The sequence below is a fragment of the Anopheles coustani genome, chromosome 2 (assembly GCF_943734705.1).
Source record: "Anopheles coustani chromosome 2, idAnoCousDA_361_x.2, whole genome shotgun sequence".
Lineage (NCBI taxonomy): Eukaryota > Metazoa > Arthropoda > Insecta > Diptera > Culicidae > Anopheles > Anopheles coustani.
Genome location: NC_071289.1, coordinates 24701257 through 24718242, shown reverse-complemented (window position 1 = coordinate 24718242; position 16986 = coordinate 24701257). Strand labels below are relative to the sequence as shown.

General features: G+C 41.9%; 1 protein-coding gene across 1 annotated transcript; it reads left to right on the top strand.

Annotated features, from left to right (window-relative positions):
* Positions 1–2769: 2769 nt before the first annotated feature.
* LOC131264136 (facilitated trehalose transporter Tret1-like) lies at positions 2770–4269 on the top strand. Its single transcript, XM_058266425.1, has 2 exons — positions 2770–2839; positions 2912–4269. Exons 1-2 carry the CDS (start codon positions 2770–2772, stop codon positions 4267–4269), a joined length of 1428 nt encoding a protein of 475 aa, XP_058122408.1.
* Positions 4270–16986: the final 12717 nt, after the last annotated feature.

The following is a 16986-nucleotide window of genomic DNA, read 5'->3' as shown; positions in this document are numbered from 1 at the left end:
CGATAGGCTAACGATACGAAAGATGCCCAGATTTAGTTTGTTTATAAACCGATCCTGACCCTGCTGATTAGCTGAAATCCTTTTAAACGAATCTGAGCATTTTAAGGGTTTGAAAATGGATGTGCTATTGCAATGTTTCGCAACCCACCGTAAATGTCAGATTGATTGTGTTTATAAAAACAAAGCTCTTAAAATCAATCACAAACAAAGCACTCATAAGAATTTAACCTTTGAACAAAATGTGATTTTGGCCTTTCCTTAAATTACTTAACGAATAAGCAATTCTCTTTCAGATCTTCGTGAAACAATAAATATGTTAAGTATAATTTCACAATATCTAAAGGTACTCTCTTAGGTATCAACACTCGAAAATTCGTCGCTGTGATTTAAAAAGTTCCTATAAAATTATTTTAAAAACCTGTTCTTGACATTCTGATTGTTTAAGCACACGCATTGAAACCAATAGAAATAGACTTCTTCTATGTAACGTAATAAAATGTCACATGCAGCAAAGTGAATCTATTTGAATCAGATATTGCCGGAAATACTTTTCTTCTTTCAAGTAAAACAGAAATGTTTTTCTCAGAAAAATACATTTAGCGTCCTGATCCATGGCCAACTTGTTCGACCGTACGATCATTCATCAGAAAGCCACAGGCTTTGGGTTGCTCGGAGTTTTAAAAGCTGGTAACCCGTACGCTTTTTTTCCTTCCTACCCGGTGGGACCGCCGGGCTGGTGTTCGTTGATTCTGTTTTCCAATTTTTGTCGATTTCTACAATTTTCCTCCGTTTAACACCACCAGTCCCTTTGCCGGCCCTTTAGCCTCTTGGGCTACGTTCAATCGAATCTGTGCGGTGAGAGCTCGACCAAAACATGTCCGCAGGGATAACGAACACAATTCAGTGGATGGCTGAAAAGAAATCGAAAAGTGACAAAATCAGCGCGCTTTTCACACACGCGACCGATTTTCGAATGGATTGCGGTTAAGGCTTTCGTATTGCTGTTTTTCAGTTCCTAAATTTGATATAATTCACCGAACGAAAGAAGGTTAAAATCAAACAGATTGCATCAAATAGGAAAATCACTTCGGGGTAGGTGGGATACAAATACAATTCGGCACTGATTGCAGCTGGAAACGTGGGGCAAGGTGAAGCGAGAAAAGCTGACACGAACGGTAATTTAAACCAACCTTTTTCCAACATTCATTATGTCTTCAACACGAACAAGACTTACTAGATGAATTCAACTGTTACTTGCTGGTATGTTACATGCATAAAGTAAAGTATTTATTTTTTCAAATTATCTTTAAACACCTATTACCAGAGAATATAATCAGGGCTTACTAGACTACTCTCCTTTGCAAAAGGTAGTCAATCCGCCAGTAAATATTTAATATCCTGTAGAAATCGGAATCAACCGTCCCTTTGAATTCTCCTTGTGAAGTATTCTGTCAATAGCGTTCACATAGTCTCATTATCTAATTAAAGAGCTCTCCGTTTATATATACACTACAAAGCTATGGAAAGAAATGCTTAACGTCTCCATCCCCAATACGTCCTGCTATCATCTTCTTCGTAAATTTCGCCGTGTTATTCACCGTGGATATTTTTCTCAACAAACACAGGAACGCTTACCCTTGGCAGCAAGCGCTAGTCATGAAGGCAAAATTGGAATTGCAAACATGTGTTGAAATCTCGAGGGACTCACGTGTACATCAGATCCTACCCCGGCCCGGCTATTTGCCTTCCACCTCATCCATAGCATTATACTCATTGAACGTCCACCGGAATAAGGAGGACCAACGTTGGACATTTTCATCAAAACTGGTGAGAAAATAATACAAACTGCCCCAGTTTCATAAGATACGATTTTCCGCCTGGGTATATATTATAAAAACAAAACACTACCAAGTATTCCCCTCAACACAAAACCAACTGATGAGGGATGGTAGGTTTGATTGACATTGTTTCTGCTTTAATTGTGCTCTGGAATGCTTTGGTATTTTTATATTTTTTCGGGAATAGTAATGGAATAGTAAAATGTGTATTGAATAGTTGAAAATTAAACTAAGGACTTAGAACGATACATCATTGTTTTATGCCAAAGCATAGATTTTGCGGGTATTTCAGATATATTCTTGCAGTGTAGGAAACACATGAACTTGAAACATCTCCTAAATATAACTGTAAAAAATATGAATAATACAGTGACTTGAAAACCGTTAACTGTTGACTTCAACGTAATCTGATAAATCAAGGTTTTTTATGTTTCTCAAATTCGATTGCTACTTATCTGATCTCACAATGAGATAATTTAATTGATTAATTAACAATAGTATGTCTAGGCTATGTTGTTATCTTATCCATCGGTGTAGATTTTTAATAGTTTGAAAGATGATCTGTCCAACTTGTTGAAGAGTCTTTTGAACCTAGTTAGTCCCGCATAGCTTACACTCAATTCGTAGAAAAAAGCATTGAAAATGTCAAAACGTGCTCAAGTTTCCACTACCACTCCGAAGACAGCACCGTCGACAGGAGGAATCTTATCTATGCCGACCACTAGCGCCCACAATGGCACTCGTAATCGGACGAGTTTACTTTTCACCAGCTTAATTTCGGCAATAATCATCTCGGCGTTCCTATCGTTCCATTATCTCCCGCCATTATCTTACTCTATCTCGGAATCCATCCCACAATAAAGATGTGCCCGCAATGGTTGCCGGCGTCGTTCGGATAGGCCTATCCTCCATTCTTCAGCGGGACGTCACAATGACAGCAATCTCTTCATGGCTCGGGCAGCTGCGTCGCTATCGGAATGAGTATTTGGCGGCCATCACCGGTAGGTTCGAGGCGCGAACGGGCAATGCCATTGGAATCGTTTTCGGATTGATAGACCCGTTGTTGTTCGCAGGAACCCTGTCCATTTTCATGGTCGTGTGCACTAATGCGTGGTCGTCGCCCGCCATGCCGAAGCTGCTCGCCGAACCGGATCCGCCCGTCTCGATTACGCCGGACGCCGGCTCCTGGATCGTGTCGATTCAGTCGATTGGTGGCATTTTCGGTATGATTATCGCTGGGCTCACGGTGGACCGCTTCGGGCGCAAGTGGCCCTTCATCGGCAGCGCGTTCCCGATTATTGCCGGCTGGACCATGATCGCCCTGGCCCGCGCCCCGCTGTTGCTGTACGTGGCCCGCTTCCTGTTCGGCGTTTCGTACGGAATTGCGTACGGCATTGCCCCGATCTACATCGGCGAGATTGCCTCGGACAGGGTGCGTGGTGCCACCGCCTCGTTCATCACGATGATGGCCAAGCTGGCAATCCTGTTCGAGTACTCGGTCGGTCCGTACGCGAGCTTCGAAACGCTGGCCTGGCTGGGATTGCCCGGGGCCGCCCTTTTTCTGTGCACGTTCGTGTGGATGCCAGAGTCACCTCACTATCTCCTCGGCAAGGGACGCTCGGATGAGGCGCACCGGTGTCTGCGCTGGCTGCGACGCCACTCGGAGGTTGAGGACGAGCTCGCGGCCACCAAACGGTCCGCCGAACGGGCGGCCAGCGAAGGCACCTCGATGGGGGACCTCTTTCAGCCGCGGTATCGCAACAATCTCATCATAGTATTCATCTTAGGCGTCGGCATCAACCTGACCGGCATGCAGGCCATCCTCAGCTACGCCCAGACAATCTTCGCCGGCATCTCCAGCGATCTGACGCAGGCCGAAATGTCCATTGTGCTCGGCGCGGTCCAGATGCTGACCGTGCTGTTTCCGGTGTTCTTCGTCGACCGGCTCGGACGCCGGCCGCTGATGCTGTGGTCTTCCGCTATCAGCACCTTGGGGATGCTAATGGGAGCCATCTACTTCACGCTCGATGCCGCCGATGTGGCCGTCAAGCCGTACGGCTGGGTATCCTTCGTCGGGCTCGTTGTGTTCGTCGTGTCGTACGCTTTCGGGCTCGCGACGGTGCCCTTCTCGATACTGAGTGAAATATTCCCGAAGAATATTCGTGCGTACGCCAATGCCCTGTTTGGCATTCTTAGTGGGGTCGTCATCTTCGGCGTGGTGAAACTTTTTCAAGTGGCTATCGACAATGTGGGTGCGTACCTGCCGTTCTGGGTGTTCACCGTGAGTGCCGCGTTGACGTTTGTGTTCGTGTTCCTGTACATCCCCGAGACGAAGGGTCGCAGCTTGGACGAGGTACAGGACATTATTGCCCGCTGGCGAACAGGGAAAGAGAACAAAGTTCCAAAAATTGTCGTAACTGTGGTAGAATGATGAAAAATTCTTTCATTCTAATGTATAAAATACTGACATTGTGATTTGTTTTGAAATCACTATATTTGAAAAAAATAACTTATTTTTGGCATAAAACTATATTTTTAAATTTGCCGAAATTTGGTGTTTTGAAACAAAATTTACATAACTACATGGGTACAGCATGAGCAACATATATTTTATATTAAAAAACTAAAATATAGTTGACCTAAATAACGAACATGTGACATTTGTTTTGCTGTTGTTAAATCGTTGAATTAATTAAATCCTAAACCAAATATGGTGGTACATTTGTAAGGACATGTGAAAAGAACTTATGGTATGATGTTTTTCAAATTCTTTTTCAACAATGCCCAACATAAGCAACGTATAAAATTGTAAATTTACTGGTTTTGAATCACACAATGTTTGGTGTTCACGGAAAAAGTCATCAAAATTTTACCTTTTACAACCCCCCAACCGTCACTAAACCCCATCCGAAATGCGGTAAACAAACGTTATGGTTCAGGAGCTAAGTATAACAATCATACGTTTTGCCAGCGGGTAGAAACAATTGCTCCAAATGGTAAAAACGTGTACCGTTCGACAGCAGCAAACAACATTTTCCCTTTGCTTTACGCACCTTGCACCACAGTAATTCGCGAAATTTGTTCCGCCATGGAAAAAAACGGCCAGTCCCCGTTCGTGCCTTGAATTGGTAAACGGATCAGATGCGAAAATAACGAGAAACGGATGATTGGCCGCTGCCGAAGCCGGGAGGTCAAACCCCGATAACCATTTCCTGATAGCAGATTGGTCATATTGAACAAATTATTTCGATTATCAAACGGCAAACGGATGAGTGGATGTGTGTGAATGTGTTTGAATGTAGGTGACCACACGATGTCTGTGGCGTTTGCACGGGAAAAGAACAACAAATAAACGAATAAACAAGGGGTTCGAAATAACAAACCCCTAACGATGCCCTAAAAATCCCGTTCACGACGCTTGGGGGCACAAAAGATTTGCAGTGGTTATTGAATGTCGCAATCCATGTGGAATGTGCGGCTATGTGTGGGAGTCTTTAAGGGAACATAATGTGCGGTGCAGATCGTTTCTGAAAAAATCATAAACCGTTTTGCAGGAGGGGACAAAACAGTTTCGCCAAAATGTAGAAATGTTTTGCTAGCTCTTTTCACAGTTAAGGTGAGGTTGTATTCCGGAAGCTGGCTTACGCCGATAAGGAACAAAGAGGGTGTATACAACAAATAATATAGGATAACCAGTTAATGAAAACTATGCTGTTAAGAACAAAAAGCTTACTTCAAACCATAGCAGCTAGGAAATCTTTGAAGTTTTTGAGTATTTAAGATAAAAAATAAACATAAATATGTTCAGAGTAAAAGAAAACAGCTGAAATTGAAAATTGTAAAATATTCAAATAATATTCATAGGATTTTTCAAACAAGTTTATTTCAAAAGTGTCAAGTTCAACTTCTTATTATCTCGTTTAAGTTTCACCAAAGTTTGAACGCCATCCTACTTCAGGTCACGAGTGAACATGATTCGCAATAAACATAACTTATCTTTGCGGACAAGAGTAGCTGCTTTAGTTAGAACGGAAGAATAAGAAATATTATACTCATGCCCCACAGTACACTAAGGGGAAAAATATGGACGGCATAAAATAAAACGCAGGATGAACAATCGTGACCCTCATACGTCCTGTGCGACAATGAAAACATCGCTACTGGACTACCTGAGCCTCGCTGTCCGGGTTGGAAAAGTTTCCACTAGAAACGGCAAAGCCACGGCCACTCACTCGGAAGCCTTACCGATCGTCGACAAGATAAAGCCTACCCTCAGAACCCAGAAAGTGCGTGAAGATAAATAAGGCTCATAAATACATGTTTCCGGTCACATTCCATCCGACCTTGGTTGGGAGTGTGGTGATAAATGTCAATGGGTAATCAGATTGCGCCGGATGAAAGGAAACGTTAATTCCGACGGTTGGAAAGGGTTCGCCAGCCGTCGCTACCAATTCACCACCTACTTACACCCTTAAAAGTTGAATAGCGCAGGTGAGCGCCACATTGGAGCTATGTTCATTAAATTTTCGACGAAATCCGTGCCGGAATTTTCAATACAATTTGTAGTGGAAATGGCAGAGTTCTGCTCGCCAGTAGCAACGGGAGATGGCGATGGCGCAACTTCATGGCACAACTGCGAAATGTTTCGCCTGTGCCCCTGTAGCGACCGCAGTCAACCGTATTTATTAGCAGAGTTTTGCAGTCATCAACGGCAGGTCATGAATTGCTGCCACGGCCACAAACGATGTAACTTTTATTATTAATTTTCGCAACTCGTCAGCATCAGGCCACGCAAAAAAATAACTCACCTGAACAAATAGTAGGAAGGTGTAGGAAAGGTAAGCTGACAGCATTCAATATCTGGTCAGTAGACGGTATCTGATGTTCAGAGCAGGACAGAGCATGGCTGCAGGTTTGGATCAGAAGCAGGAAGTACTGAATCGTTCCTTGTATGTTCCGGTCATATTTTAAATTCAATCTGAACTCAATCAAAATTCTAATTTTAAGCTTCACGGTACAACTGCTCTAGAATCGCTGTTCTGTTCACGAGTTTTTGACATTGAAAATATCGCACCTGTATGGAGTAACAGAACAGGAACAGCACCGACAGTAAGTTTTGTTTTCAACTATAAAAAATCAATTTAAAGGGAACCACATCAAACCGAAACAGTATTGCAACTGCTATGTAATGTTAAAGCTGTCCTACTGTTCACTTTCCTCAGGGTAATGATTGAAATTTGATATCCAACAAACGGTATGCCCATGCAGCCTGTAGTTTAGGCAAATGGTGCCTAAATAAGAAACATAGCTCCATGCTGGACAGCCCCTTTCGGGACAACTGTTAAGAAAGAGTGTTAAAAAGCCTTTGCCACGGAGAGGACAGGCATTCTTACACGTCCAATGGATTTACTTTCCCTGCTTACTGAACGCAAAACTCCTGTCAGTCACGAAACGGATGCCACTTCCGGCCCAAGACAAGCGCTTTATGCCTCACCAGGCGTTGGACGTGACTTTCACCGAAATAAGTTCTGCCAAGCTTCATGGCAGGGTGAAAGGGAAGAACAGAAAATCGTATAATCCTTCTCGATTGCTGGGAATGAAGCATTTCAGCAGAAGAAAGGAACCATTCCGGGCAATTATTTGTGCTTCACAGCCAGATTTACGATGAAATGGTAAGGTGGAGAAGGTTTGTTCGTTTCCGTAATGGACAAACAGTGGAACAGTGGAATTCGTGCTTCAGGCTCAAAGTCACAAACTACTTCCGGCCAACTTGATGGGATTGACGAGGCTGTGAATTGGAAAGAGAAATTGAATAGAGGTGGTAAGCATTTTAAGCTAGCAGGCATTCAACGAAATGAAAGAAACGGTGAAGAATGATCTCCGCTGAGCCGTTTCGGGGACGATTCATACGCCTCATTAAGTCACCCTACGCCACGATAGGGTTCGTTTTGCTCCTTAGCACTCCTTGAGTGCTTTGAGATGAAATTTTTGTCAACTCATAAATCCCAACTGAAACGGATGAAACTTTCAGCGCAACTTTACGACGAACTTTAAAACTTTTTCCGAGGCACATTTGGAGGACATTTGGGAACAACAGTCGATATCTTGACTCACCGGAGCGCAATGCACTCTGGAGATGCAAGAGAAATGTTGAGGTAGAAATTTATTGTGCAAAAAAATAAAAGAAGGACCTGAATAGTTTCATTCCTATTTTAAGCTAGTTTTTCATAATTCTCTTTTGGCTTATGAAACAGAATATGAATTCAAATCGAGGGTTAAAAACTATTGTATAGTTTAAAGGCAGTTTACAATGAACTTTTTGTATGCACTAATATAATCTGAGCTTCCAGTACGAATGATAAAAGTATTCCACGATGAGTATCGTTTATTTAATTATGCAGTCTATTGAGGTGTTGTATTTGTCAGCCCTTCTTTCTGTTTTACTTTCGGTAGAACTTCATACTACTGCTTGAACCTACTAAATTGTAAACCTAAAAAATGTTCACAAGTGAAATGATTTAAAATCAGTTGAAAGTATATGAACTTTGTGCTTGGTAGCCAATCCCTCAAAGAACTTGTAAGTACTTAACACTACGCCGCAAAGGCTTACTGTTTCTAGCCTCAAGATCTGTTTTTAGGTTCACAAAAACATATTACAATTGCATGCCAAAGCACTGACCTGCCAAATGCTCTGAGAATTAATTTCCGCTCATACCACATCCATCGATAAAGCAACGCATATATGTATTCGGTCATGTTTTCACGAACTGTACCGTAGAGCACATTCTCGTTGAATTAATTGATCGTGCCAAACACGTGCCACTTTGTGATAGGAGTTTTTCCTCGACGAAAAAAAGGCCATTTCGTGATCAACACACACCAGCTATAAAACACGATGAACAAACATGGCAGTTTTCTTCCTTTAAAAACAAACCATTTATCGTAAGATGTCGGAAACGACATTCATACTAGGTGCGGGTATGACGACTCAACTGTCGACAGATTTCCCCCAAAATGCTCCTCTGTCGAAGAACCGAACCAGAGGGGGCGAGTTAAACAAATTCATTCGAAGCTTCCGGCAGGGAGGACAAGATAAAGTTGACGTTGTGAAGCTGTTCATGGGGCGTTCTTTTCCAACATCGGGGTGGGGATTTTCTCGACACGCATAACCCCAGGCAGGGTGCAAATAATGCAATAAGCGGTTCGTGAGCGATATTTGTTGCTATTCAACAGAAATCATTGTTTATTCTACCGGTCTTTTTGGTGAACATATGTGTGTGAGATCAAGAGTAAGTAGAGAAATAGATGTGGAAGTGATTTTATCTCATGTGATATTTTCGACAAACGGGTTTTGAAAAGTTTTTTACCTTTAACTGAACAATACACGACAATGAAATGCATAAAATAAAATATTCGTAAGGTACATGCCGTATTGTATAAACTTTCGTTTGTTTTAATTACTTTTTTTAGAAATTACCATTTCACAGTGTTTCTTGAAAACGTATTCATTCATCACCAACAATTGTTGGTTAGACAAAAATAATCTCCTGCTGCTCCTCAGCTATCGTTATAACTCCCATCATAAGAACCTGTTCCGGATGATTTTCCTTTATCAAGTGATTGAATTGACGATTACCTTCCCAAGTCAGCAGTACTTTGAGCACCAAAATCATTGAGTTCTTGAGCATAAGCATCTCCATAAATCCGTTTCAGGAATATAAGATATTAATCTCTACGAAGACTTTATTCAAGCTCCGGCGTAAGCGTTGTCTTAATATTTTCACGCTTTTTCTTCTTGTTTAACAACTTATTTTCGTCCCTAATTGAAATCCTTGGAGAAATATTGAAGACGATGCGTAGCGATTCGTACAATCGAGATGGGCCACGCCATGTTAAAGATGGCGTAAGGGATTTGCTAAATGGATAGCTGTTCCTCGCCGAGAACACTCGCTTCAAGTGCTTGGGCTTTTGGTACGAAGAAGAACTCTTGACGAAAAAGTTGAAAAAATTTTCTTCATCGGGAGAATGCATGACAGGATTGGTTGAGTTCAGTTTACGATCTTTTTTTTTGTTGCACACCAATCTTATGCAAACCCGGACATCATCATCATTAAGGACTTTATGGACACGGGTGATAAAATGAGAGATACAAAAATTTAATAATCCGTCCCACGCACCTTTCACTACTTGTTCATAAAGCACAGCATGTAGGTGAAAGTTTTACCGTAAAGTTGTTTCATCAAGCTAGAAAGAGTATTCCGTTTATATGACCTCTGTTGATCTTTGATTAACGGTATATTAAAAAAAAACGTTAGTTAGGCATTTGATATATCTATAGGCATTTATAATATCAGGCATGAACATCATCCAAATTTAATTTTATATACTTTTTTCTGCTAACTTGCTACAATTTTTAATATGTATTTCTTGAACCTACAATAGTTTGAAAATGTATGTATAACAATTTGGCTTAAATTAAATCTAGATAAATAACAAATTCTCATCGTAAACATTCAAAATAATCCTTGTTTGCTTTTCATTGGAATTGATAATCATGATTTTACCCGCGATTACGAGTTCTTTTCAACCTGGAAGATGTTCACAAAAAATGATATTTCAATATTTCGTAAATTTAATACATGTTTACTTCATTTGCTACGTATTTTTCAGACCTTTTTCCATCATTTTCAATCCGATAAGAATGAGATCGGCCTGCCATGATGTCACCGCACCAGCTGCTTCTGATATCGTCGCTACTATTGTTGGCATTTTTATGCCTTCACTGGGTCAACCTCGGAACGAAATGACGCCATTAACAAAAAAGGAAACAAAACACGGGAGACCTCCGGAAAATAATAAAACCAGCGCGTTACGAAACGGTCATAATTAAGCGCTTTTCAGATTTTCCCCGCTTGTCTCTGCAATAATAAATTATAAACCTTTTCGATTTCAGTCGGTCATTTCCTCTTCCGCCCCGAATCCTAACCCCGCGCCCCCTTTGTGGCTTGGTGGAGCTTCAATATTCATTTCCAAAGCGATGCTTACCAGAAACCTCCCACGGTAGCCTTTTCGCGAAGTTTCACCGTAGTTGTTTTATAAATTCTCCACCTTTTTTTGTCATTCCTTTCGGAGGGTCTTATCCGGAAAAATAACGGATTACACCGGTACCGACCTTTTTTATGACCGTCCGCCATGTTGTTGTGTTTTGGCCGAGCCAGCGTTTGCCCCTTTTTTTTGCGCGTTATATTACCATTCTGGCACCAACCGTGCATTTCGGTGCGACCATTTGGCACAACGTGATTAGTTTTCGAACCAAAGCCCAAATCTGACTCAGCGGAAAAGCAAACCGGGCGGGCCAGTTGGCTGAATTTAACTCGTTTCATTGCAAATGGGAAGGGATGATGGTAGTTACCGGCGTATTGTAAAACTTTGAAAACGTGGAAAACGAATTCCCTTTCTTTCGCTTCCTGCTACGTAGGGATGGCAATAACAAATGGTCACTTAACGAGCTAGCAAAATGAAAGACGGATTACATTTGGGCTATCATGATTGATCGGCGTACATTTAATAGTATTTCAGTTTATTATGCTTTTATGTCTTTCTGGATGGCAGGTTGAGCGTGTGATTTCATATTTTGTAATAACTCACTGCTCGGTTATTAGTAATCCTTTACGTTAGTTGATGATTTTTTCCAAAACCATTACAACCCTATCAAAATAATGGAAAAATCTTTATAAAAGAAGAAATTGGTTTATTGCATTAGAAAAAAGGATGTAGAATGAAATAATTTAAATCTTCATTTAAATTTTCTAAAAACATATTGTAAAATTCGGTTGCGAAGGATGTTAAAAATGACATTCCTATGGCACATATACTAGTATATTTCAAATTTGATATAAAGTTCTGTATTTGTTCAAGTTTAATGAACCCCTGACAATTTGATACGGTTTGTTTTGTTTGTTCAGTCAACGGTTCACATGGGGTTTTTTATTTGCGTGGTTTGTTTGAAGTTAGTTTTGATTGCGCTATTCTGCTCGGTTTCACGCAGGTGTATGTATATAAAATACACATTTTGCTAGAATGCATTATTTAAGAGGGAGCGTTAAAACACATGCATAGAATATCGTTCGTTGTCTCAGGCTTTTTACTATTTCATGCCGTGTATGCGTTCACTCCACATATATCAATTTTTCAGTACTTAATTTACTTTGTTTGACTTTGTGCAAAATGCACACAACAGTTTCCGCCTACGATGGAACTGTGAAGTTTTTGGATCAGCATGCACTCTAGCCGCAAAAGTAATCATATTTATTCAGTTTAATCAACCGCACTGGCGAAAGAGGTGCAACGAAAAAAAAAACTTGTACACCACGATGTGTGAGCCACATTTTCAACCACCGACGCCCGTGGTTGGGATTGTCCTAGTTCGGGTCGGAAACCCGTCGGAATAAAAAATATCCTTCCAAACTCGCAAAACTACCCGATCGCCCGCCCATCGCACCCTGCTTCGTTCGCCGTCGACCAGCTGCTTCCGGTTTCATAACTTCCTGGCCACATCCACCTGTGCACGCAGTGACGCTCGTCCATGCACACCATTTTGTCCTAACACCATCCGAAGCGGCCGCCGGAAAGACATCCGTTCTCGGTGCCATCCCGAGGCAAAACGAATAAAGGCATTATATGGTTTTCGCGTAAAACTCGCATAATAAAATTTTACGATTATTGCCAGCATTCGTTCCTTCATCCGGTCTGGTGGTGCTGCTGATGCTGCTACGACGAGTGCGTCGAGATTGCGTATTATCATTTTTCGAACGCCGCCTCTCCACCACCGTAAGGTTGACCGATTTTTCCGCACCCACTCGCGCGTTAGGAGACACATGTGTTTTTGGCACAAATGAAACGTTCCCCACGGTCGAGATTCACCGTCAGCAGACGAGTGTAATGCGTAGAAGGGAAAACGAAAACAAAAAGTGTACGGAACGGCACATCCGACCGATGTTTAGCGGCGCAGAGGCTTTTTCCCACGGCACCGTTCCACGCAACGCAGAAGAGAGAAGGCAACGCCATTACGACAAACGAGCCAAACTGGATGGTGTAAGATTCAAATGGCGAAAAATCAGCACTGAACTCACCACCGCGGGTGCGTATCAACCATTTCACTCGGTGGAAAATACGTCGATAGTGTTCCAGTTTGCGGTATTTCACCTTCCATGGCGTCACTAGTAAGTCGGAAAATAGAATGTTGCCGCTTTTTTTCTTTTTGCCACCCTCGTTACAGCTTCCGTACCTTTCCATTTGCACCGATGGTAGCATTGTAACTTACCGAATGTAATGAATACATGCTCGGATTGCTGAAAGGCACAGTCAGAGGGAAATTTTACTTGGCATTCATTACGCTGTGAATGGAGATGCTACTGGCCAAGTACTAAAACCAATGTACAGTATGCTGTACATTAATGATTTCCTAATTTATATCCACATTGCTAATGCACACATTAGCAAAATCACATTCAAAATGGTAAATGATATGTTTTTGCTGTAGTTGTAGGATGAACCACATCAACAAATGTAAGCCCTTTTGCCGCCAAGGAATTTCATCAATAATTAGGAAACAGCAACAACTTTATTGATGTTTATCTTATTTTAATAAAGGGAGTAACTAACTGAATAACCTGGAGCAGGTTGATGTTGTTAATATTACTTTGAATTACTTTTGAAAAGCTCATCTTCACAAAAAACATAAAATGACATTTATATTACTTTAATTTTCACAACAGCTCGCTTGTTCTTTCGTACACTACAAACATCAGTTCTACACTTATAGACGAGATGCAACTCGTGTTTTATTTCTTCCCATCCTCACTTTCACAATCAAGCACATACGATTAATGTCATCTCGAACACTGTCGAGCGGATAATAAACTACCTGCAAAAGTTACGACAGCTAGTAAGCATTTGATGGCTTCCACCTTTTTCAGTGAATGGGTAAGCGTGAAATATTGCCTTGATTTTTTCACGGCCCGAGTAAAATCAATTCCTTCTTAGAAGAGAATGAAATTGCATCACGAGTCTAGAAATATTGTCTACACTGTTTCTCACGGTACTAACCCGGATGCTCCGATCTAGTTCGTAAAAATATGTATTGCACAAACAAACAACAAAATTGCGCTTCTCTACGAGAGAGACGTCTAATACGCTAAAACTCCACGAAATTTGGTGGAGACGCCCGGTGCTTTGTACTTCGATGGAGCCGCATGGTGTTTCTTGTGCAGCATTCTAATATTTACCGCCAACAAGATGAAAGTCATAAAACACGAAAGTCAACTGCCACGGAACCGTTGTACACGAAATAGTCCCATTCACGCCGCCATACTCGACGCATTGTAAAACGGAAAGCAAGTATTTGTCAACGGCCAGGTTCGCGCATTGCGAACGAATCCGATGCTGAAGCCAATATCCTAGCAACAAAGCAAAGGAAAGTGAAGAGCATCAAATAAATACAATGTTTTTTAGCACCATCGACACCGCATCCGGTACGAACGAGCTGTCGGAAATGAAAATGTTGCGATTTCGTACCTTTTCGGCAGAGGCCTTGAAGCCTTGTTGTCGTCTGCAAGTGAAGTCAAAAACAGGATCGAAAATCTGCTCTCTTCGGCCGCCGCGAAACCCGTGACTTAGAATTCGCGATCTTCGGCACGACGCGCGGTGCGACGCCAGAAAATCTTATTTTCCAAGTAATACTGGTTGGAAATTGAATTTCTGGCAGCGTGTTGTTCTTTTCCAGCAGAAAGTTGCACCAAAGCTTACCGGTGCTTGTTTGATTTCGGTGTCACGGAAGGCTTACTCGGGCCGGTTTTGAAATCAAAATTGGTTTCGTTCCAACTTGCCATCCACTGTCCTCCACACTGCCAGCCATACCCACGCAACACTCGTACTGCTTCGTTCGTTTTCCCAGCTAGCATTTGCAGGGAAATGTCTCCCTTTTTCTTTCCATCAAACGAGCAGTGTTTGGTTTACGATTCTGTTGACATTTCATGAGATCATACCTTGGTTTCTCTTCACGTGGCTTGTTTGAGAGGCGGTAACGGTGGCAAGCAGATTTGAATGACGAGCGGAAACCTTCGACGGCTAGTTGTGTATCCAATTTTCTTAAATTTGCATTTGTTAGACAGTCGAAGCAAAGCGGACATATTAAGGATGCGCTGGTAAACAAAGTGGGGTTCCGGAAAGCATAAATCTCAACTTGTGATTTTTGGCATTGGAATAAACAAATGTCATGAAAAGCATATTGAAAGATACTACTCGTGGAGCAATTTGCTGTTAGACGGACTCGCATTCTTAACGAATATCAAACAAAAAAGCCCATCCAACCTACCCTCGTTAGCTACGAGTGAACGCTTGCAAATGTTTTATTCGGTTCACATATTATTTGACCAAACGAACCACCCCTTCCATTTCGTGGAAGTGTGCAATTTTTGTATACTACCCCCTTTTTTATTGCTCTTAATTTCAACCCCATCTTGTTTTCAATTTTCACAATCCATTTCGCACGAATGCTGCCGGCCAAATGGTGTTGCTTCGGCGAATTTTCCCACCCAGTGCGTCCGTAAGGAATGGCGAAAAACACTCTCTCACACAACAATGCGAAACAGGAAAAGCAAACCGTACCGGGCCAACCGCCCCCGAATCGTCCCGCTTTTTTTGTTTATAAATCATGAATAAAATACACATTTTCTTCCATCGGTTATTATGCAAATCCACACTCGGAACAAGCATTATGTTAACCGTTCCCACATTCTCGTTATGAATTGGAAACGCTCGTGTTCGTGGGCTGCCGGTGTCGGCGTCTCTCTTGGTCACTCCCGGCGCTGATCGCTTGCCATCTCCTTTTTACTGGCGATTCTTTTATCAACCATGTTCCCTTAGACTGTGATTGTGTGCCACGTGTCAAGAGGGATGGCGAGTGAACAGGAAATATGCTGTTCGTGACGTGTTGGTCACACTAGCCGGCTTCATTGTTTTTTCCCCATCCCCGGTAGGCTGTCTCTCCCAAGAACTGAATCGGGTTTGCGTCACTTAACTTTCATCCCCGAAGGCAAAAGCAGTTGACTAGATGGCACCGAAAAACCTTAGCCTTAGCATTCCAAGGTACTCCAAAAATCGTCCTCAGCCTCGGAAGAAAATATGTGTGCGACAAAAACAGTAGACGAACCCGTCCGACCCAAGTGGGAAGCCATTCTTTCTTGATTCGGCTTTTCTTCAGCCGGCCTGATGCGTTTGACTCGAGCATGTTTGCCACCGTACCCACCCACCATCCAGCCAGCATCCGGTGTAGTGGGTGTACCACATTGGCGAAGAATGCCCACGGCTTTCCCTCCGCACGATTCAACCAGGCGGCAACTTTTCTCCGAACTGTTTTTGTCGCTTTTCGCCGCCTGCGTCAACGCTTGAACCTTAGAATTCAACTCTCGTGTACGTGTTTGTTTTCGTTTGTCTTATGCTCTTTTGTGAGTGATTTTTTCACCATTCCACCACCAACCCACTGCGCCGATGTCTCCTGCTAGTTCAGGCGGAAACACGAAAACCCAACATGCTGCTAGCATGGGGCGAGATGTTTGCGTTCACTCCGCTGGAAGGAGCAATTCGGAAAGTTGAAAAGCTTTCGTTTTGTTTTCGATTTGTCGTGCAGTTCATTTTTGCTTGAAAATTTTCATTATTCACACCCTTCAATTTGCATAACCAAAAATATTGCTAAACGATTTCCATTTTGTGTTTGCACATTCGCTTCGTTCGTGGAAGGGTCGTTGGAATAGTTTGACCGATATGAAATATGCTCGATGAATATATCGTTCTAGTTCTGTGGATTCTAAATTCTTCTTTTCTTTCCATTTTTAAAGGTACCCCATTGTAGCAAACTATTATAACATTATTCAATAGGATAAAGGCTTAACATGTTCTAAATTATAGTTGAATTATAATAGAATGTTTTGTGTCGATTGTTTTGTGACGGCCTTTTGCTGTTTTGCCAAAATTTCAAATTAACACATATCCAAAAAGATGGATCATAGTAAACCGTAGGACCATACATTTTTCGTAGGATTCGTATTATTATACAAATGTAATGATAAAATATCACCCAATAAACTGA

Bases quoted from the DNA above. Each gene is read 5' to 3' on its own strand.
- LOC131264136 (XM_058266425.1), top strand. From the start codon at position 2,770: ATGACAGCAATCTCTTCATGGCTCGGGCAGCTGCGTCGCTATCGGAAT. The intron at 2,840-2,911 runs GTAGGTTCGAGG...TGTTGTTCGCAG, and splicing joins GTATTTGGCGGCCATCACCG to GAACCCTGTCCATTTTCATG.